Source organism: Esox lucius, chromosome 8 (assembly GCF_011004845.1).
Source record: "Esox lucius isolate fEsoLuc1 chromosome 8, fEsoLuc1.pri, whole genome shotgun sequence".
Classification (NCBI taxonomy): domain Eukaryota; kingdom Metazoa; phylum Chordata; class Actinopteri; order Esociformes; family Esocidae; genus Esox; species Esox lucius.
The window spans coordinates 23,971,897-23,995,038 of record NC_047576.1 but is presented as its reverse complement, the minus strand read 5'-3'; the positions used below and the strand labels follow the sequence as shown (position 1 = coordinate 23,995,038).

Below are 23,142 nucleotides of genomic sequence, written 5' to 3'. Positions count from 1 at the left end.
GGCCTCTATTCTCACCTCAATCCTCTCAATGCTGGCCTCTATTCTCACCTCAATCCTCTCAATGCTGGCCTCTATTCTCACCTCAATCCTCTCAATGCTGGCCTCTATTCTCACCTCAATCCTCTCAATGCTGGCCTCTATTCTCACCTCAATCCTCTCAATTCTGGCCTCTATTCTCACCTCAATCCTCTCAATTCTGGCCTCTATTCTCACCTCAATACTCTCAATGCAGGCCTCTATTCTCACCTCAACCTCTCAATGCTGGCCTCTATTCACATCTCAATCCTCTCAATGATGGCCTCTATTCTCACCTCAATACTCTCAATGCTGGACTCTATTCTCACCTTAATCCTCTCAATGCTGGCCTCTATTCCCACATTAATCCTCTCAATGCTGGGCTTTATTCACACCTCAAAACTCTCACTGCTGGCCTCTATTCCCATCTCAATCCTCTCAATGCTGGCCTCTATTCTCACCTTAATCCTCTCAATGCTGGCCTCTATTCCCACATTAATCCTCTCAATGCTGGGCTCTATTCTCGCCTCAAAACCCTCAATGCTGGCCTCTATTCCCACCTCAATCCTCTCAATGCTGGCCTCTATTCTCACCTCAACCCTCTCAATGCTGGGCTCTATTCTCACCTCAATCCTCTCAATTCTGGCCTCTATTCTCACCTTAATCCTCTCAATGCAGGCCTCTATTCTCACCTTAATCCTCTCAATGCAGGCCTCTATTCTCATCATAATCCTCTCAAAACATGTCTCTATTCTCACCTTAATCGTCTCAAATCTGGCCTCTTTTCTCACTGTAATCCTCTCAATACTGTACTCTATTCTCACCTAAATCCTCTCAATACTTGCCTCTATTCTCACCTTAATCCTCTCAATGCTGGCCTCTTTTCCCACCTTAATCCTCTCAATGCTGGACTCTATTCTCACCTTAATCCTCTCAAATCTGGCATCCAATTTTACCTAAATCCTATCAATGCTGGCCTAAATTTTTCACCTTAGTTCTCTCAATGATAGGCTCAATTCCCACCATAATCCTCTCAATGCTGGTCTCCAATCTCACCTTAATCCTCTAAATACTGGGCTCAATTCTCACCTTAATTCTCTCAATGCTGGCCTCCAATCTCAGCTTAATCCTCTCAATCCTGGCCGCTATTCTCACCTTAATCCTTCCAATGCTGGCCTCTATTCTCACCTTAATCCTCTCAATGCTAGCCTCTATTCTCAGCTGCTGGACAGCCCGCCTGGCACTGGTGATGTTATTGGAGCTCTGCATCTTGGATGACATGTTGGTCTCCACACCTGTGGGAAAACACACTGAATTCAGTCTTTGTGATTGTGTAACACCATGGAAAAGGTACAATTAATGTTAGAATCAGAATTGGACATTAACTACCAGCAATTTGTCGGAGTGGCTTTAGCTATAGAAAAAAGCTAAATCAGAGATAATTTAGAGGTGCACTTTGTAGAATCCCGCCCTCGTTTATGAGACTGAATTTTAAACAATGACTTGTCTCCTCCTCCTCTTCGCTTACAAAACGAGAGTGGAATAGGATTAGCTAGCCCATGGTGGTTTCGGGTGGAAGATAGTCAGAGTGTGAATTATACAATGACAATCGGGGGGGGTCAACTTTTTCTCCAGGGCATAGAGGGAACCCAGTACAGCAAAGGCGTGTACATCAGTGAACTGAAGTCTTACAATCCTTGCAGTATCTAACATAATGTCAGCAGTCTGTGCAGTAGATGATGATTTATCCAATCCATTACACCAGCTCATGGGGCACAAACCACACAACAAATTTGGTAGTCAGGGTCACCAAAATGTATTCTAGAGCAAAACTGTCAGCTAGTCAGACCCACACACACACACAACATTAGCGCTCAAACACAGACCCACACAGTGCTGTACCAGAACCAAAGACACTATCAACATGCCAAAGAGGTAGGCAGATGTGTTACCACCATACAGCATCTAGGCCTGTGTCTGACATTAAAGGCATAGACCACTCAATAATCACCCCTCTGAGCCTGGGTCCTCTCTAGGTTTCTTCCTAAATTTCGGCCTTCTTTAGGGAGTTTTTCCTAGCCACTGAAATTTAACACTACTGTTGTTTGCTCCTTGGGGTTTAAGGCCGGGTGTTTTTGTAAAAGCACTTTGTGACAACTGCTGTTGTAAAAAGGGCTTTATGAACACATTTTATTGATTGATTGATTGAATAATCTACATTTGTCAGCTGTTTCCTTACTTAGACTATTAGATTATTTTCCAGGTAAGAAAACAGCTGACAAATTTGGCAGATTTATGGGTGGTCTATGCCTCGAAGTAGTAGCTAGGCTAATGTTTCAAAATGCATTCAAAATGCATTCAGCTGTATGATGATAAACACACACTCATTGATAGAGTTATGAAACTATGATTTTTTGCTTTATACCATGAGGGATTAATTGGTTAATTATTTGCTTGCATACACATTAACACATTAACATTATTATTGCAATTATACAAATATGATGTCATGACTGAGCGTAACTATGTGCTGTTTTTTGTGTAGATATGCATGTGTGTCATATATAAATATATACCCTGTTCATCACTGTTGTTATGCCTGACAAAAGTCTTTTGATCAAAACGTTGCATTAAAATTTTAACACTTGCGAGCAGAGACAGTGTGCAAGATTATCTTTTTTCAATGTATGTTCTTCTCTTTCATGCACCTGCCCACACATTGTGTGTGATTTATCCTTTTCGATTATAAAGCATACATGTACAGCAACTAATCTTCCATTGTCTCACCGCTCATGACTGAGCACCAGTGTTATCTAACATTAGATAATATATGACATTTAATATTGGTAATGAAATGACAAGCCATAGGCACACAGCAAGTAACGGTTGTTTTTGCCGACCTCAACTAACGGCCAAACTCATGAATATGGTAACAATTTTCGATGGTCATTTCCATACAGTTAAAGCTAGAATCAATTACTTTTACACATGCTAGCTTAACCAAGGGACTGCCTTGAAAGGAGAGAGAGCATCACAACACATCTACAGGTAAGAACCATATATATAAATGTTTCGACCCACTCGACTTGTTTTCACCACATTTGTGGGGGCCCAAGTCTTAATTAGGGGGGTCAAACACCCCAATCCCCTATTTAATCAGAACCCTGGGAATAGTACAAAATACTCTAAAGTAAGAGGAGACTACAAGTTAATGCAAACTGATAAACGTCTGAGAAAGTTTAAATGGGTAATATTACAGGCCCTTTATAGAAAAATATATTTAAAACAGTTTCTTAAAACATGAAATGCAGATGTCATTGGGTCATTAATGCTTGTATTTATGCTATCAGTACTGTAGAAATCTCAAATACAGTTAGGTCCAGAAATAATTGGACACAGTCGCAAGTTTTGTTATTTTGGCTATTCACCAAAATATATTCAAGTTACAGTTAAATAATTAATATAGGCTTAAAGTGCAGTCTCTCAGGTGTAATTGTAGGGTATTCACATCCACATTGGTGGAAGGGTTTAAGAATTACACCACTTTTTAAAAGGACCAAAAGTTATTGGACAATTGACTCAAAAGCTGTTTCATGGACAGGTGTGGGCTATTATGCACTAAAAAATTATGCACTGGTGAACTCTGCAACACAAAAAGGCCTGGACATCCACGGAAGACAACAGTGGTGGATGATCATAGGATCCTTTCTATGGTAAAGAAAAACCCATTCACAACATCCAGCCAAGTGAAGAACACTCTCCAGGAGGTAGGGATATCATTATCTAAGTGTACCATAAAGAGGAGACTTCACGAGAGCAAATACAGAGGGTTCACCACAAGGTGCAAACCATTCATAAGCCTCAAGAATAGAAAGGCCAGATTTTGACAAAAAGCATCTAAAGAAGCCAGCCCAGTCCTGGAACAGCATTCTTTGGACAGATGAAACAAAGATCAACCTGTACTAGAATGATTGGGAAGAAAAAAGTATGGAGAAGGCTTAGAACGGCTCATGATCCGAAGCTTACCACAACATCTGTAAAACACGTGGAGGCAGTGTGATGGTATGGGCATGCATGGCTTCCAATGGCACTGGGTCACTAGTGTTTATTGATGATGTGACAGTTGACAGAAGCAGGCGGATGAATTCTGAAGTGTATTGGGATATTTATTTATGATTGTGTTAATTCTGAAATAAGGGGACTTTGTATGAAAATGGTTGCAATTCCTAAGCGTCCTAAAAATAATAAAGAAGCTGTAAGTGTCCAAATATTTCCGGACCTAAATGTATGGCCCCTTTAAATAAAACCCTGATGTGTACCTCCAAATAGGGCAGCAGAACCCTGTATAACGGTGTCATTAAATATGCCCCAGCTTCTTCAGCACAACAGGGTACGTTGGAAAATTAACCAAGATAGCTCAGTTTCAGAAAGAGAGCTTTGACAAAAGGCCAAACGCAGCACTAAGGCTACCAACAGCTGTTACCCCACCGTCATTCCTCTTTACAGTAACTTCCCAAAAGTGACAGTCAGAAGATAATCTGCAATTTACTCAACCAGCAACCTAGAGACAAGCTAATGCATATAATCAGATACAGAGGAGCCACGAGGGAAGCAGTTGCGCAATCAATTCACCCACAGCATGGGATGACAATGCCTGAGGACAGTGGGTCTCGTATTAAAGAGACTGCCTGGGGTGTTGAGACTGTTCAAGGAGTGCGACTGGTCTGCCGGGTTTCTCTGTGACCTTTGGAACCTGTGCATCCAGACTGACTGAGAAGGAGCTCGTTTCTGGGTCAAGACATAGGTCAACAGTAAAGTACAGTACTTGAAGGAGTCTGGAAGTCTAGGTCAGCAGCTGTCTAGGTCAGGTACAGGAACAACAAATTAATCACATTATAAGAATAATAAAATTATCCTCAGAAAGACAAACACACACGCACGCACATGCACGCACACGCACGCACGCACGCACGCATGCACACCCACACACAGGCGCACACGCACACACAGGCGCACACAAGTATGGGGGGCACACACACCCACAAACATTAAAGATTTCACTGCCCTTGTGTGGATAACAATTATTTCTATTAATTTGCCTGTTCTCTGTGGCTTAGGGTGGTACAGTGGTTAGGATTCACATGTATTGCTGGAGCGTGGGTTTGAACCCAGGCCACAGCTCCTTCTCAACCAACAATAAACCTCAAACACCTAAGTATAAACGTGAACAATGACCCCAAATGAGAATACAATATCAACAATAACCTTAGTGTTGAGCTCCTCAATCAGGGATTCCACTTCTCTAATGGCTGGGAGGTTTAAGGAGGAGGACGTACGGAAGGAAGCGGAAATTGAATCCAGTCATCTGTAGCTAGCCGCAGTGCAGCCCAGTACAAAGTGGATAGAGCAACCGCCATCGGAAGCATCCATCTCTCTTATCACCCTAGCAGCCCACTCCTTTCCTCTTCCCCTTCACAGGAAGCTGTATTCCAAACCAGACAGCCAGTTCAGTTCCCTGGGGCCTCTGAAGTATAAATGATTAAATATGTTCCGCTTTTAAAAATAGAACAGAACGGAAGAGTAGTGAGCAGCAGAGGTGATTACTAACCCAAACAGACGGGAACATAAAGCATCAGAACCACCAGGGGTAAGCATAGGAATAGAAACAAAGAATCTTGACAAATAAACACTTTTTGGACCACAGTCTAAAAAACAGACTCAACAGTCTTCCCTTCATTTGACATGAGGATTTTCACTGAATCTTTGAAATAATCAAAGATGCCTCCTCCTCTACCACGCCGCAAATATCCTCAAATTAATAGGTCTTCAAATGCTTTTCAACATATCACGAGCCCTTTAGACTTGGCCTTAGTGCTTTTTTTGCGTTTGCTTGGGTAGACCCTTGAGTGCTTTCATGGTCGTGTCTGTGTTCTTTACGGAACCGTGGGTTATAAACAGACAGCAGCCAAACCACTACACTGGCAAGACGAGGGTGGAGTGGACACAGAACGGTCATAATCTAATGGCTGGGTCTGACATGGACTCCTAACTAAGTGTCCAATGTCTAAAGACCTTCATTAGACACAGCATGACGCTAGCAGCCGGGGCTTGGAGCGTAAAGAGGTGGTACTTGAGGCTCAGTGGTCTGTGTGCTGTTGTCTGCTACACTCACAACCAGCTTTTGTTCAGTCGACACAATGACGCGGGCTCATTTAGAGCCACGCCGTTTTTTAGATGTGTTTTGTCTCAACTCGAAGTGACCCTGTGGCAAAGGCTGATTAATCAGGCTAATGCTGTATCAGCACAAAAGGGAGAATCTAAGGGAAATCGACCAAAGAGGCTTCACATTCAGTCATGCTTTGTCTCTCCTTTAGGAATGTACTGTTAGCGTATAAAGTAGGAACTGTACCCTGTATGGAGCACTGCTTCTAACCGTTGCCTTATGGGTGCCACACAACAGCTGGGTGTCTGGTGCAACTGTCTCCAGGTGGTCCAGACCGGGGGCTAATTGGGTTGTGTTTTTACCGTTGGACCTGGATGCTCCACACCTGGTAAGACCACCAAAGGTCATGGTCCACCTAACATGGCTAGTCAAGAAGCACAGGTGCCCAGCACCGCCAGACCACACACACACACACACACACACCTCTGGGCCGCCGGTGGTCTTTCCCTGAGGTTTGGCACGACCTGAAAGCTGTTGTCCACAGCCAAGCTATGCTTCAGTGGGAGTAAACAAATCAAGTTAGTAAGATTGGCAGAAGCCATTCCAATTGGCTGTCCTCTGAAAACACCCTTGTGCGTCCCAAACAAAACCTTATTTAGAGCCCTACTTTTGGCCCTATGACTATGTGGGGCCCTATTCCCTATATACTGTGGCCATTTTTAGGGTGCCATTTGTGAGTCAGAGTTTGACACACTGAGGAGGAACCACCCCCTTTCTTTGATGCATAGTCTGGCCCTGAAATAACTCTCTGCTCCTGGGCAGGAAAACCTCACAGTGGGGCCTCCCCAGTCGGCGTCGCTGGAGGGACTTAGTCAAGGCATTCACAGACTCTCACTTTACAAACAAACAGCCAGCCAACTGGGTTACCTCCCTGCTCTGCTCTCCGATTTAGGAAAAGGCAGCCCAAGGGTCCGGGATTTGGAATGGCCATCTTCAGGAATGTCTTACTGGTGGGGTACGCTATCCTGCTTCCCGGCCACCTCTCGGGACCACAGATAGGATTGTTTAGTAATGCCGATTGAAGCCATGCAATGATATACTACACCAGACTGCAACATTGACAGTACTGTCATACTAATGCTCCACTCTGGGGACACTGAGGCACTGGTTTCATGTTTGTGTAGATGTGGTGTTTACTCAGGTGGTTGTCACTACACCAGAAAAAGGAGGTTTCTGAGGTCAAACAAAGAGCAAGCTCTGACAGGCGATGTCCCCTGGAAAAACCAGTCACTGTCCAATAAGTAGCTCCGCATAACAAAGTCTGCTAAATTACTTAAATGTCAACTATAATTGTGGCACACCTGCTTCCCAAAAAGACATCCCAACACTAATAAACCACTTACCTAAGACATAGTACTGTGTTCACTGTGATTACTTGTCATTATATTTTTAATACACAGCACAAAATGTACACTGGCTTAATTAGCGAGAGACAATTGTAAGACAAGAGACTTTGCTGAGCTGTGAGCTGCTCAGTCTCCATCCGGCTAACTGGAGGATCATGGGAGTTTAAGACGCTCTGTTGACTTATCCATCTGAATCTCACCCCGCCACCGTTACACAGTCCCCAAACGGCAGGCTGTGGAAGAATCACTCCCTAACTGATAGGCCAAAAGAGAATGAGCAGGTCCTTTATCTATCCTGCTCACCAATCAGCTGCCTGGCTTCACCCCCTAGGGTCATTGTGAAATCCTGAAGGAGGCTACTACAATATAATGACACAAAGAAACTACACGGGACCTTCAAAGCTCGGGGCAGACTTGAGCCCCAGAGGGACAATGCAGACGTGTTATCAGTGGAGCTAGACACTTACTGATGCTGCCAGACTGACTGAGTGTGATTTGCTAAATGACGGCACCAAGAACGGGGTCCAGTAGCTTTCCTTTACAAGTTTAACTGCACCTTCATGGGTACTAATCTCAGACAGCCAGATGCTATCTGGGACTGGGAGACAAACTGTCCATGATGACAAGCCGCTAGTCAGACATGCAGAGGGAGGAAAGACCCTGGTCTAGTGGAAAAGCACCACACAGACTTTAGGAGGACTACAGATAATTCAGGAATGAGACCTAATGATAACCAATGTAACAGGAAGGAGAATCAGGCAGGGATTAGCATTGAGCGTAGGAGGTGATTTTGACAGATAATCAGTGCAATTTGAGTCTCCAACTGACTTGGACGTCTCGCTAACTGAGTTGGACTTCTATGTGAAGTCAGCCAAGATCACAGGCAATATGCAACAGGGGCCCAATTGACAGATGCCATATCTCCATTTGAGCCACTATCCCATAGCAGGAAGACAATCCTGCAGTAACAGTAAACAAGTGGAATATAAAGAGGGAATTACTCTTGAGGTGTTTTTAAACGTTGAATACTGTACACATTCAAATTCCCTGCAACAACGGGATCAAACTCGCTCTTGCATATCTTAAGCGCTCTCCTTTGAGACTGGGTCAAAAGTAGTGTACTACAGAGTGAATGTGGTGCCTTCAGGGACAAGAGGCTTCATGTACTGTACACACCTGCAGTCTACTTCACCAGACAGAAGGTCTGCTAACCTCTGAGTCACAGTCGTGCGGGTCTCAGGCATGGCTCATCTGTGTTTGCTCCCTCAGGTAGCGGGGTCAAAGGCAGGAGAACACAAGCACACCATGTTCTCACCCTTTCCTCCGTCTCTTATTCCCACCTGGGCATTCATGCCAAGACAAACAGGTTCTCTTGTCTCCGTTTCGGAATCTCGCCGGGTGACGATACGTATGGGCTTTCCCACACCACACAACGGACTGCCAGTCAGTCAGAAAAGAATCAAAGCTGTGTGAGTTGCACGCCTTTGATGTAGGATTTGATGTAAAACACAGTGGCAGTTCATCATGTCTTCCAGTGTACATAGACCCCTCCCTGCCGGGAGACGGACGGTGAAGTCCGTGGATTAAGGCTCGCTTTGAAGTGTAGTTATTCTCCATTTATGAGCCAGGCAATGGACAGGCAAACGAGCGAAAGGCTAGAGCCAGGTGGGGTTTCACCACATTGATGGAGATGTGCATCGTTTTCCTTCTAGCAGCACAATATATTTTATCTTCATTCAATATGTTTTCTTTGGATCGTCATTGGTCTTCTCAACCGTGGAAATTTGTAGCTAAACGAGATCATCTCTGCAGAAATGTATTTTAACTGCATTAGGGAGAGAGAGTCTGTCTGGCACAGTGTCTATGACCAGATGTAACATCAATGACAGCTTTGTCCATATGGGTGCATAACTGTGCAGTGTACACACACAGACACAGCCACACACAGACACACACACACACAGCCACACACAGAGACAAACACAGAGACACACAGACACAAACACAAACACACACACAGCCAAACACAGACACACACACACACACACACACACAGCCACACACAGAGGCAAACACAGAGACACACACACACACACACACAGCCACACACAGACACACACAGAGACAAACACACACACACAAAAACACACACAGCCACACACAGACACACACAGAGACAAACACAGAGAAACACACAGACAGTGAGAGAGACACACAGAGAGACACACAGAGAGACACACAGAGAGACTCACAGAGACACACACAGAGACACACACAGAGACACACACAGAGACACACACACACAGCCACACACAGACACAAACACAGAGAAACACACAGACAGTGAGAGAGACAGTGAGAGAGACACACAGAGACACTCACAGAGACACTCACAAAGAGACTCACAGAAAGACACAAAAAGAGACTCACAGATAGACACACACAGAGGAGGATGAATGGGGGACTAGCGGGGGTGTCATGCAAACTGAACCTGTTGCATGCAGTCCATTTACTTTGAGGCAACATAATGAGAAGGCCTCGCACACAACACTATGCAGGTCCTTCGGAGGCTTTTTAATCTCGGTTTAGACCGACCCAAATGCTTACCTTAGAACAATGAAGACAGCAACGCAAATTAGACAGGGTTTTTTATATACCCTACCCAGCAATTCAACAGCTCACAAACTGGGAGAGTTGTGGTGAGGAACATTCATGTTCATGTTTTCCTTCCAGTTGCTTAGTCTACTCGCTTTAACATCATTCTGCATACTTTCCTAACCGTCACAATGCATAATAGACACCATTTACTTCGAAACCCCAACCTACTGCTTGTCTTGGAGGGAGGGAGGGAGGGAGGGAGGGAGGGAGGGAGGGAAAATGAATAAGAGGAAGAAAGGAAAGAAAGAGACACTTGGGATATGGATTATGAATAAATGGTTAACCCTGTCTGCTATGGCACAAAGCATCATTATCCCTTTAACCATTAGCTTTACCAAGAATCTAAGCTTCAGAGTGTTGTCTGACACTTGAACATGCATTTGACAATCTGACCTAATGGTAGATTTTAGGGTTATACATTATTATTATATCATTATCCCGACAAATATCTGTAAAACACTAAAATGTCCCGGTTTCCAAAAATTTTTCACCACAATAAAAAAAAGTAATACTAATAGGCTAATAATAACAATCGGAGCCAAACAAACAATTGCATAGAACTTTGTAGCAAAGCAACAATTCTCATCAAAGCGCCTCCCGCTCCATCAACCACAAGCACCCATGATGACCAACATGCGTACATAAGCGCATACATGTGCGTGTGCATTAACCTGTTACGTAAGTGATACTGTATAAGCTACTACAAGGATTTCTGTTTGGACAAGGTGGGGGTTACCATAGAAATTTGAGTAAAATATTTGTCATCATTTAGTTTGAACTGTTTCTCTTGGCAGCTTTGCTTGACTCTCAGGGTATTACGTAAAAGCAACAAGACGCAGCAAACATATTTCACTCACAGATATGCGGAGGTTTTAGCTGCAATATTGTCTGTAGGAATTCTGCTGACATTTGAAAGAACATTCCCATGTTTAATGCAATACAGCCACTTGTAACAGCAGCCCTTAGTATACTGTATACTGTAGAACTGGTCTAATGCCCCTGACCTTGACCCTTCCTTGGCTGCCTGCCTCCCTTCAACCTCTCAGGAAAGGAGAGTACAACTCCCACGACTGCACAGCACACAGGCCTGGCCGGATGATACCGCAGTTAAGAATAATTTGCTTAAATCCCTCAGAGCCTTTGGAAATGAGCTACCAGGAGCTACCAGGAGCTACCAGGATATCGCGTGGAGCAGTTGAAAAAAACGACTTTTCATTTCTTGTGTAACAAGGAACTATTGTTAATATTGGCAGCAGAGCACACAGAACATTGTCACCAGTCTGAATGTTAACTGAGACCTGTTGCAGATCAGCATGAGCTTTCCAATGTGTAAACAACAATCAGTAGAAGTGTTTTCTAAATTAGTCATTTTCACAAACAGACTCAGTGTCTTCTACTTCCTGACGTGGTGTGCAATTTCATAACAAAACACTGGTGTACATCATGTGCAAAGTTCAAACTCTGCATACAATCCCTTCAAGGTAACTGGCTGAAGTCATTTAACCTTTCCTCTCTTTACAGTAATCAGGAACTCCCAGTACTGGAACTAATGGATATGGGTGAGTCACAACATGCTAGATCTGTGAATGCAGAATGTGTGATTGATTATTACCTAAACCAATGATTAACCTTTCAAAACGTGTCATTGGAGTGCGACGAGACAAGGCAGCCCCTATCCGAAATCCACCTGTCCACCGTAGCCAATATGCGCCACCCCTGATTATGACTGTGTTTTCATGACAATAACAGATAATGTCAGAACTTTTATAACAATACACAGAAATCAATGTTGTCATTAACCGCCAATTCCGTTGGGTGCAGACAAGGGAATAACACTACAGAGCTGGCCACTGTCAGCCACACAGCCTGTATATTTAGACTATTTGACTAAGAATGACGGTCATTTCCGATGCAAATGACAACAGCAGCAGATGAGGCGTGGGGCATGTCAGTGTCCTACATCATCCCGGTTTCCATGGTAGCAACAGTGAGGAAAGAGCATGACACTGCCATCAAAGCCCATTCCCTAAATAGTGCCCTACCTCTGCCCGGTTGGGCTTCAGTCATTGAAGGAATAGGGTTTGATTTGGGATTCCTGCACTGCCAGTAGGCTGACCTGGGAACATCCAGGGAAATGTGGTCCGGTTCAAACTCTTTGAGGATCTTTACCACACACACACACACACACACATGCACAGACATTCTCACTCGCTGATCTTTTATGCATCAGATCAGATGGATGCTGAAGTGCTGAAGTCCTCAAGGGTCTGTTATCAGGGCCTGTCAAATGCACCAAGTCTTAGAACATAACTATATAGGGTTTTAACGGTGCCATAACTCATAAAGCTGCAAAAACAAAACATATAGCAGTAAATCTACACAGAAGAACACAGCCTTCTATATATGGCGATACTGGGAAATGGAGCAAGAGAATATACATTTGTAAAGAAAGTGAAACCAGGAAGCAGTGTTCCTTTGTGAGGAGAGCAAAACAGTACTTTAAAGGACATTTGAAAGGAGAGTGACACAGATCCGTTTTAGCGCGACTCAGTCAACACAAAGCATAAATAGGACAAATCCTTGGCAACAGATTCAGCACTGCATCTGCGTGACACTTGTCTAATAGTTTGGGAAAAAAACACAAGCTCATTAAAGGGCTTGCATGCAAAGTCAGTGTGCAAGAAAAACTTCTAGAAGAACTGGTTCAAAAGATACAACAACATGCTTGTAAAAACAACCGTCCAGGTAGAATCCATCAAATGGCTGTGTGTACTTGGTGTTAAAATCTGTGTGTGTGTGTGTGTGTGGGTGTGAGTACGCACATGCATTCAGGTGTTTACAGTTCACATCATGGTAAGTAATTGTATGGCTTTACTATGTATATACAGACAGCATGAATGCTAATACATGGCCTCCTGTAAACTGTTTTATGTCAAACATCGTCAATTCCAAAATAGTGGACAATTTTTAAAGAGCATGTCTTTACACTGTTGCTTCATAGTAGCTGGACCAAGACCTGTTACAAAGAGAAGGAAAGTAGATGCATTCACTGTTACTGCTCACAAATGTAACAGTCAATGAACATTCTGGAACCCTCTGACTGGTCACATTTCTCCAGAGGTTGGGTTGCATACATGCATTAGACTTCCTCATCATAATACCAGAAGTGTTAATCATTTTGTTGAGCAACTCTATCAACAACAATATATTATGGTCAAAAGCATAATATCATTAAATTGTCAAGCTATAAAGGACTTAAAGTATGGCTGTTAAACCAGCCTTTGTTGTAATAGGCTTAGGGTAGGGATTCCCTAAGGTTTCAAGCATATGAAATGTAAAATCCCTTATTTTGGGAAAATACCTTGTCAATATGAGGTTAACCAGTCCCAGAGGTACTTGCCTCTCATATCATGATAGGCATATACAGTGATGTGAAAGAAATTACTTTCAGAGTTTCTAAATTTTTTTATCTGATTATTATCACATACAGTGGGGAGAACAAGTATTTGATACACTGCCGATTTTGCAGGTTTTTCTACTTACAAAGCATGTAGAGGTCTGTAATTTTTATCACAGGTACACTTCAACTACAATCCAGAAAATCACATTGTAAGATTTTTAAATAATTAATTTGCATTTTATTGCATGACATAAGTATTTGATCAACTACCAACCAGTAAGAATTTCGACTCTCACAGACCTGTTAGTTTTTCTTTAAGAAGCCCTCCTGTTCTCCACTCATTACCTGTATTAACTGCACCTGTTTGAACTTGTTACCTGTATAAAAGACACCTGTCCACACACTCAATCAAACAGACTCCAACCTCTCCACAATGGCCAAGTCCAGAGAGCTGTGTAAGGACATCAGGGATAAAATTGTAGTCCTGCAAAAGGCTGAGATGGGCTACAGGACAATAGGCAAGCAGCTTGGGGAGAAGGCAACAACTGTTGGCGCAATTATTAGAGAATGGAAGAAGTTCAAGATGACGGTCAATCTCCCTCGGTCTGGGGCTTCATGCAAGATCTCACCTCGTGGGGCATCAATGATCATGAGGAAGGTGAGGGATCAGCCCAGAACTACACGGCAGTACCTGGTCAATGACCTGAAGAGAGCTGGGACCACAGTCTCAAAGGAAACCATTAGTAACACACTACGCCATCATGGATTAAAATCCTGCAGCACACGTAAGGTCCCCCTGCTAAAGCCAGCGCATGTCCAGGCCCATCTGAAGTTTGCCAATTACCATCTGGATGATCCAGAGGAGGAATGGGTGAAGGTTGTGTGGTCTGATGAGACAGAAATAGAGCTTTTTGGTCTAAACTCCACTCGCCATGTTTGGAGGAAGAAGGATGAGTACAACCCCAAGAAGACCATCCCAACCGAGAAGCATGGAGGTGGAAACATCATTCTTTGGGGATGCTTTTCTGCAAAGGGGACAGGATGACTGCACCGTATTGAGGGGAGGATGGATGGGGCCATGTATCGCAGTAAGAGCATTGAAGATGGGTCGTGGCTGAGTCTTCCAGCATGACAACGACCCGAAACACACAGCCAGGGCAACTGTAAGAAGCATCTCAAGGTCCTGGAGTGGCCTAGCCCGTCTCCAGACCTGAACCCAATAGAAAATCTTTGGAGGGAGCTGAAAGTCCGTATTGCCCAGCAACAGCCTCGTAACCTGAAGGATCTGGAGAAGGTCTGTTTGGAGGAGTGGGCCAAAATCCCTGCTGCAGTGTGTGCAAACCTGGTCAAGAACTACAGGAAACATATGATCTCTGTAATTGCAAACAAAGGTTTCTGTACCGAATATTAAGTTCTGCTTTTCATGCAATAAAACGCAAATAAATTAGTTAAAATCATACAATGTGATTTTCTGGATTTTTGTTGTAGATTCCATCACTCACAATTGAAGACTACCTATGACAAAAAATGACAGACTTCTACATGCTTTGTAAGTGGGAAAACCTGCAAATCAGCAGTCTATCAAATACTTGTTCTCCCCACTGTAGATACGTAAAAACCTAAAATTAGATCAAGGTAACCTGAGAGACCAAATACATAACATGTTGACACTACTTCAGGATGTCAATGTCCAGGCATGAAATCAACTGAAATTGTGGCAGGATTTGAAATGTGTAGTTTCAAACCTCCACAAATGTCACTGAGTTAAAGTAGTTCTACATGAAAGAGCAATGTGTGAGAGACTGATTAAGAACTCCAGGAAGCATTCGGTTGCAGTAATTTCAGCTAAAGGTGGCACAACCAGTTATTGCAAAGGAGTATTCAGTTTTCACACAGAGGAATTTAAGGTTGCACAACCTTGTTGATGAGATAACTTAAGTATGTATCAACATGTTATCTGAGAGGTCGGGTGTTCAGAGAAACACTGGCTACAACATGACATGCCACTTTACCCCACTACCTGAACACCACCAGGCATAACCAGCCTAACTGATCATAAAGAATGTTATCATGCAGCATGCAAAGGACACACCATTAGGAAATTAAAACCTGATTGGCGGTAGACCATCAAATATTTTGTCACTATGTGGGAAGTGTTCTGCACCAAGCCTAACAGAAGATACAAGTAGGGAGAAAGGGAGGGAGAGGAGGGGGGGCAGCGACTTCACTTGCAGGAATGCCCCCCCCCCAACCTCTTCTCACTCCTTGGTCTTTGAAACTTCCCAAAGCCCTAGGTGGGAAGTTTCTCTCCCTCCTCCCTCTTTCTGCCCGTTTTAAGTGAGGATCTGTGGTCATCATAGCTGGCCAGCGTAACTTCTCTCTTCCTGGAAGCCACCTGTCTTACAGCGCCCTGCAGTCCTGCACCATTCCTCACCTCTAGTCCTCATTACAACTCGTACGTCACACAAAGATGCACGTCTATCCTGTTCACACCGCAGCGTCTGCACTCAAACGAGCACAGAGATCTGTCAGTGTGCGGATGGACAAGAGGCACACATGGACAATGTACAGTCAACATATAGGAAACTCCCAGACATCCCGTCCACATACTGTACAACAACTGAAATGCCAAGCTGACCAATAAGTCCTCCTAAACGCATTGTGTGTTCTTAGATAGGATCTGGATATCTGCATGAAATGAGTAGGCCCTTAAATCTGACAATCAACTAAAATCATGCAGTGATTACTGGAATCTGGACAATTTGTGCAATAACTCCAGGATTTTCAGATCTGGTCCTTGTTATGTTAATCACTTCACTGTTACGGGTGTCATGCCAGTTCTTGGAAACTGATGCAGAACTAGATCAAAATGAAAACGAAACTCCTTAAGGTTCACCTGGCCTGTATTCTTTTTCTCCCAGCGAGACTGAGATTCATGTTACAAGAAAGAGAGAGTGATGGAGAAATGACAACTACCTACGCCCTTTAAATGCACTAGATCATAGAAAGGATTACATTAAAGCGTGCAGTGCCTCAGACAAAGAGATTTCGGGGAAGTTATGAATTTCCTTTTCTTTTCTATGGTAGGAATTGGTCTCCAAAAAGTGTATCAGTCTTTTTCACATCTTTCATCCCTTCATGTGGGAAAAAAAAGGCTTAGAGACAGATTCACTCAAATCCTCACGTACTGTTACTTCAAAATGATCCATTTGGTACTTGACTGGACGAACAACAAACAACGCTACTTTTAGGAGCATCTATGTGACCTTGTTACAAAGAGTCAGCACCAACTGAATTATTACCATAGTAAAAGGGGTGCCGTCGGGCTGTGTTACCTTTCCCCCAGGGAAGTGAAGGGTACCAGGGAACTGCAGAGAACCTGTTTTCATTTCAGTCCAGGGCGAGGCACCTCAGGTCACACAACATGCTTTAATAGACGAGCACATTCTCATAATCCAAGCTCCTACACCCTGAGCCAATGCAGCACCAAACTTTCACCTGGTTTAGGCATTTTAGAGGCACCACACCAGCTGCAGTAAAACCAGACAGGCTATAATTCAGGTTAGCGTTTAGAAAAAAGAATGTCAAATATTTGTGTGTGCATAATATATACAGTATATATGTGTGTGTGTGGCTTGTAAGACAGCATAACAGGCAGGCTGCTAATATTAGCATTCCAATGCTAATGAAGTGTGACATAAACAAGTTTAAAAGCCTTGTCTGGTCCCCTCAGATGAGCTGCCAAGGACCACTCCAGTACTCTACACTATCCACAGAGCCAGCCAGCCAGCAACAGGGCCAGCCAGCCACAGAGCCAGCCAACCGCAGAGCCAGCCAGCCACAGAGCAAGCCAGCCGGACAATCTGTGCAGAAACACAAAATCTTCATTCCAGATACAATTCATGCAAAGAAGCATGTTTCACTTATTTTGATGGCATTGAGCTCAAACAGGAATGTGATTCTATTTCTAGCCATGGTTCACTGGCACGGACAGCCACCGGCTTCTCAACATGTAAATCAAAACCTATTTCAAGAGTTTGCATCCAGAATGCTCAAACTGAAACACAGTGCAATCAGAGTTTATGCTTGCAAGTTCATGAAGACACAACTATGCTTACACACACACACAATAGACATGCAGTGAGTTGGTGTCCCCCAGCTGTATTTGCTTAGCTGAAACCTGGTCTTATCAGACAGGAAACAGAACCACTCAGAGGTCTACCCCTTTCTAATGCCACAGTAGCAAGCAGCAGCCGTGTGAACTTGTGAATTGGTTTAAGACCAAACCTGGTCTTAAATGGGAAGGTTACCCATTTTTACATGGCCTTACTTACACTCTGTCTGTGATTGGGGTCTTACAATTTTATTAGACAACTCTGTTTGGGACACAGAGTAAAATGTAAATGAAAACAGAATGTAATGATGTGCAAATAATTTAAATCCTTTATTCAATAGAAAATAGTAAAAAGACAAGATATCAAATGTTGAAACTGAGAAATGTTATTGTTTCTTGAAAAATATATGCCCACTTCGAATTTGATGCCAGTAACATTTGATGCCAGTATTTGATGCAAGTTGGGACAGAGGCAACACAAGACTGGAAAATTTACTTGGTGGAACATCTCACAAATAATTAGTTCAATTGCCAACAGGTCAGTAACATGACTGGGTGTTAAAAGATAATTCCAGAGAGGATGTGTCAGTCAGAAGTGAGGGTGGGGTTCACCACTCTGTTAAAGACCACGCAGGCAAATAGTGCAACAATTTCAGAATACAATTTCTCAACGTAAAATTGCTAAGATTTTGGGGATCTCATCATGTACAGTACATAATATCATTAAAAGAGAAATCTTCAGGCCCTCAGGTGGCACTGCATTACATAACAGACACAATTCTTTAGTGGACATCACTGCATGGGCTTAAGAACACTCCTGAAAACCACTATGAACATAGTACATTGCTGCATCCTCAAATGCAAGTTAAAACTCTACAATGCAATGAAAGAACTAGATACAAAGAAGATCCAGAACCGCCACCTTTTCTGGACTGAACTAATTTAAGATGGACTGAGGTGAAGTTGAAATTATTTTTGGGAATCATGGACGGCGCGTCTTCCAGACTAAAGAGTAGAGGGACCGTCCGGCTTCTTATCAGTGCACAGTTAAAAAGCCAGCATCCGTGATGGTATGGGGGTGCATTAGTGCACATGGCATGAATGACTTGCACATCTGTGAAGGCACCTTTAATGCTGAAAAATATATACAGGTTTTGGAGGAACATATGCTGACATCCAGGCAACATCTTTTTCAGGGATAGACCTTGTTTATTTCAGCAAGACAATGCCAAACCACATTCTGAATGTATTTCAACAGCATGGCTCCGTATTAAAAGAGTCTGGGTGCTAAACTGGCCTGCCACCAGACCTGTCACCCATTGAAAACATTTGGCACATTATGAAATGGAAAATATAAAGGACTCCTGAAAGCAGCTGAAATCCTATATCAAGTAAGAATGGAAATACATTGCACTTTCAAACCCTTTAAGAGTACTGTTAAAGGAAGAGGTGATGCAACACAGCGGAAAACATGCCCCTGTCCCAACTTTTTGAAACCTGTTGCTGGCATCAAATTCTAAATGGGCATGTATTTTTCCAAAAACAATAACATTTCTCAGTTTCAACATTTGATATGTTGTCCTGGTACAATTTTCAATTAAATATAGGGATAAACTATTTGCACATCCTTGCATTCTGTTTTTATTAGCATTTTACGCAGCGTCCAAACTTTTCTGGAAACAGGGTTGTACTTGGATATTGCTCATGTCAATATCACAATTTCAGAAAAACGAGGGGGATGAACTTCAAGTACAAACTTGGCCACATACAAAATATGGAGAACTTCCCCTTTAACAGGTAGAGAGGAGAACAGAGTCTATAGTTCCACTGTGTTCCGCAAACAATGTAGGTGCTAGTTTGTTTTATGTCCAACCTCTGTGCCAAGTATGCAATAAACTAGCCCATCAATTCATCAATTTCCTAGAACACTCAATAGTATGACAGGCTTTTCTGACTTAGAAGGAGCCCATGTCAACCTCCTTTTAGTTCTTGGACTTTTTGGCAAGTTGAAATATTCCTCCACTACTGACGTGCATTAGCTCACCAGATAGGGATGTAGCTCAGAATGTAGGAACAGAGAGGATGTGTTTTCCTGATGTTGGCGGGTTCAATCCCTCTGGGAATACAAAAAGGTATTCATTCAAGTTTCGAAGATCTCATAGTGCATGCGTGCAAGGGACGGTTCCTGGTTGGTTTGGCGTTGACCTGGTCAAAACTAGTCCACTAAAACTGTACTGTCATTTGGGACCCAGACATTGTAACCTCAAACCAACCACCAACACCAGGTCTGCACGCCTGCACTGTGAGACCTCCGAAACTTGAATGAATACCTTCCTGTATTCCCAGCCACCAATGGAACGCTCCGCACCACCCAGCTTCAACCCCTAATGAACTTTAAACACATTCGTACACAACTGGAAAGTTGCCGACTGCCAATGGGCTATACAAATAAAAAGAAGGTATTTATGGACTGCAAAAGAATTCCTCAACCCTGAGTCTGTTTTTGTAGGATCTAACGGTTGGTTTTAGACTGATGGGCCGAGCTGAAAAACAGAATCAAAGGGCAACAGGAAAAACAGCTCCTGCAGGAATCCCAGGCACGCGGTTGGTTGGGTGGATATTTCCAGAACCACGTCAAGTTCCTGTGTAAGTTACAAATGCCACCCTATGCCCTATTCAGTGCACAACTTCAAAAGTACTGCACTATATAGGGAACAACAGGGTGTCATTTGGGACGTAGGCTCTGACTGCTTGGTGCGCACCAGTAGGCTGCCAGCCCCGGCCGGTCTCTGCTAGGAACTGAGTGGTTAACTGGAAGGCATTCCCCAGACGACTCCCACGCCGAAGATGACTCCAGGTCTGGGACCCAGACAGACAGGGAGGTACAAGGTCTTAGGAGTGGATGCAGCCCAAATACATGCAGAGATATTGCAGACAGACAGAGCTTGGGTTGTTCCACACCAGACCGTTTCATTCAACAGTGCAAAACGTGTACTTCTGAAAGCCTTTACCCAAAGACTTCCTGGACTCTGAACAATGCTAGACTGCAAGGCCCTGATGGTCGACAATATTAAGGTAACATAGGGAGGTGTTAAACACGCAGCCTCCCAACCCAGCGATTCATTTACTAAATCAGAAACCCTGGTGTTGGCATGATATTATTCTCTGAGACACAAACACTTCTGGGCACTTGTGGGAACCCGATCTGCTGTGACCTGGTTGTACTGAGAAGGGATGCGGGGGCGCAGACCAGAGACAAGAGGCACATCGATATCCCTGATTAATAATTCAGTAGCAGGTATGTCCCCTCACGGTGTGCTTTTCATGTCAGCGCTAGTGCACTACATAGGGAATATGGCACTATTTGGGTCTGAGGGCAGGTTAATTATGCAGCTGGCCTACGTGTAGCAAACACACTTACACACCCACTTCCAAGACAATGTCAGTGACTTCTCTGGAAACGTGGCTTTGGCCTATAAATACATATTGTAGTCGTGCATTGTTTACTATCTGGAAGCATCATCACCTAAAAATAGGTGCAAATCATCTTTGCAAGACAACAGTGATGTGAATCCAAGACCGCCCACACAGGTACAACCATCTGTACTGTGCTTTCCAGTAGAGTACAGGGTCTCTGAATGACCTGTTGCTGTGGTGTCCTATTCTATAAACCCACAATAAACTACATTACTGCAATTCATACAGGAGGCAGGACATTCCCTCCTCAACAAGGCATGTACCAGTCAAGTACAGGGAGAGGTCATTGTCTGCAAGGTTACAGAGCAGCCATTTGACACCTAGAAGCACACTGTCCAGTCTTGTCCATACATCCAAAATGGCACTCCAGTCTTTTATGGTGGTCTATTCCTTATATACTGCTCCTGTATATAATAATAATAATAATTATAACCTTTTATATAGCACCTTTCATACAAAGAATGCAGTTCAAAGTGCTTTACCTCAATAAAATCACACAGATATAAAAATTTTACATCAATAAAAGTCAAGGAATATATAATAAAAGGAAAACAGGAAAATGATCTAAATATATATAATAAATATATTTATCCATCTGAGGTGGCATGGCACATCATGTTCTAGTGACTCAGGCAGGAGAGGTGAGAGGAATGGGCATGAGGTTGTCAAGGAAGTCAGTTTGACCTTGCTGGCATGACATGCCTCGGAGGAAGCACACAGCAACCTTCAACTCTCCCGGGTCCACTGGGAGCTGCTGCAGTGAGACACTGTTGCAACTAAAATAAGATACAACAAAATTGGGTTTTGAATAATGGGTGAAAAAAACTGAACTTATATTTTGCAGAGGAACAGATAGCCAGCTGTTTGAAAAGAGGACTACTCTGCTGCATGGTATCTGTAGAAGCCACCTGGCATTGAGGGAGACCGGGTGAACAGCCAAACTAAAAGAGATGGTAACAAAGAGCAGCAGTTTCTCAGGGGCCTCGTGAGGACTGGAGAGGAGGGGTTTAGGGAGAGTGGAAAACAGGACCTTGTACTGTGAGGCCCTTGCCTGCCTCCCTCAATTCTGCCAGATCAAAACAGACCCGTCCTCCCTTTCCAAGGAAGACAAGTGGCTGAGGTAACATGTTTCTGGTTCCAGGTAACCACATGGCTTATATATCCTCATTCCATTCCAATCTCTCACAGAGGGAAATAACTCTCTCTGCCTAGGACATGCAGGTCCAGTTGTGAACAAAACAAGTCGGGACAGGGACAGGAACTGAACAAGCAGAGCAATGCCGTGTCATGGTTCCTAATAAGAGATATCCTTTGATCACCATCAAAAGTGGCAATCAAAGGATAACGTGAACCACATCACTTCCTCCTTTTTCAAACCACGCCTGTATGTCTGCTTCTGCATTGGGTAACAGAGAAGGAGTGTGTGGGCTAGGAAGACAGGAAGTGGACCCAGCAGAACCTGAAGCCGACACAGGAACACACGAGGAGGATAGGATGCCCATATATGAGCGTAGGCTTGGTCAACGAACAGGATGGAATATCGTACAAGCCTAGGGAGGGCTAGGCATAGAGTGCGTGGGAAAACAATGCATTATACATCGACGTGTAGACCTCATTACACACAGGCACACACACACACACACATATACATACATAAACATAGCTCTGGTTCTAATAGCTTTAAACCATTCTATTACCCCTGGCTAAAACATGCACTGGGTTAAAAAACTAGCATGTACAGTGCATCACATATTTAAACAGTACCAAGACAAGCTTGACAAGCAAGTACCACGTGACAATATCCACCAAGTCAAAGGTTTATTAACAGTAGCTTCTAAAATAGCAGAGTGCTGCCGGACTCGTGACAGCATTACTGAGGTATGTATGGTATGTTACCCCAGCAACCGCT

General features: G+C 43.5%; 1 protein-coding gene across 7 annotated transcripts in view; it reads right to left on the bottom strand.

Moving 5' to 3' along the window:
- Positions 1–23,142, bottom strand: part of si:dkey-44g17.6 (guanine nucleotide-binding protein G(I)/G(S)/G(O) subunit gamma-12) — a 46,856-nt gene that overhangs the window by 5,285 nt on the left and 18,429 nt on the right. For 6 of the 7 annotated variants that reach the window (XM_010872070.3, XM_010872069.3, XM_010872068.3 and 3 more), the window contains exon 3: positions 1,204–1,310. In XM_010872070.3, the coding sequence (XP_010870372.1) occupies positions 1,204–1,296 (93 nt within the window). In that variant the 5' untranslated portion in view covers positions 1,297–1,310. Of the gene's footprint in view, positions 1–1,203; positions 1,311–5,280; positions 5,395–23,142 lie in introns of those variants that run through there. The other variant, XM_034293979.1, reaches the window with a different exon arrangement.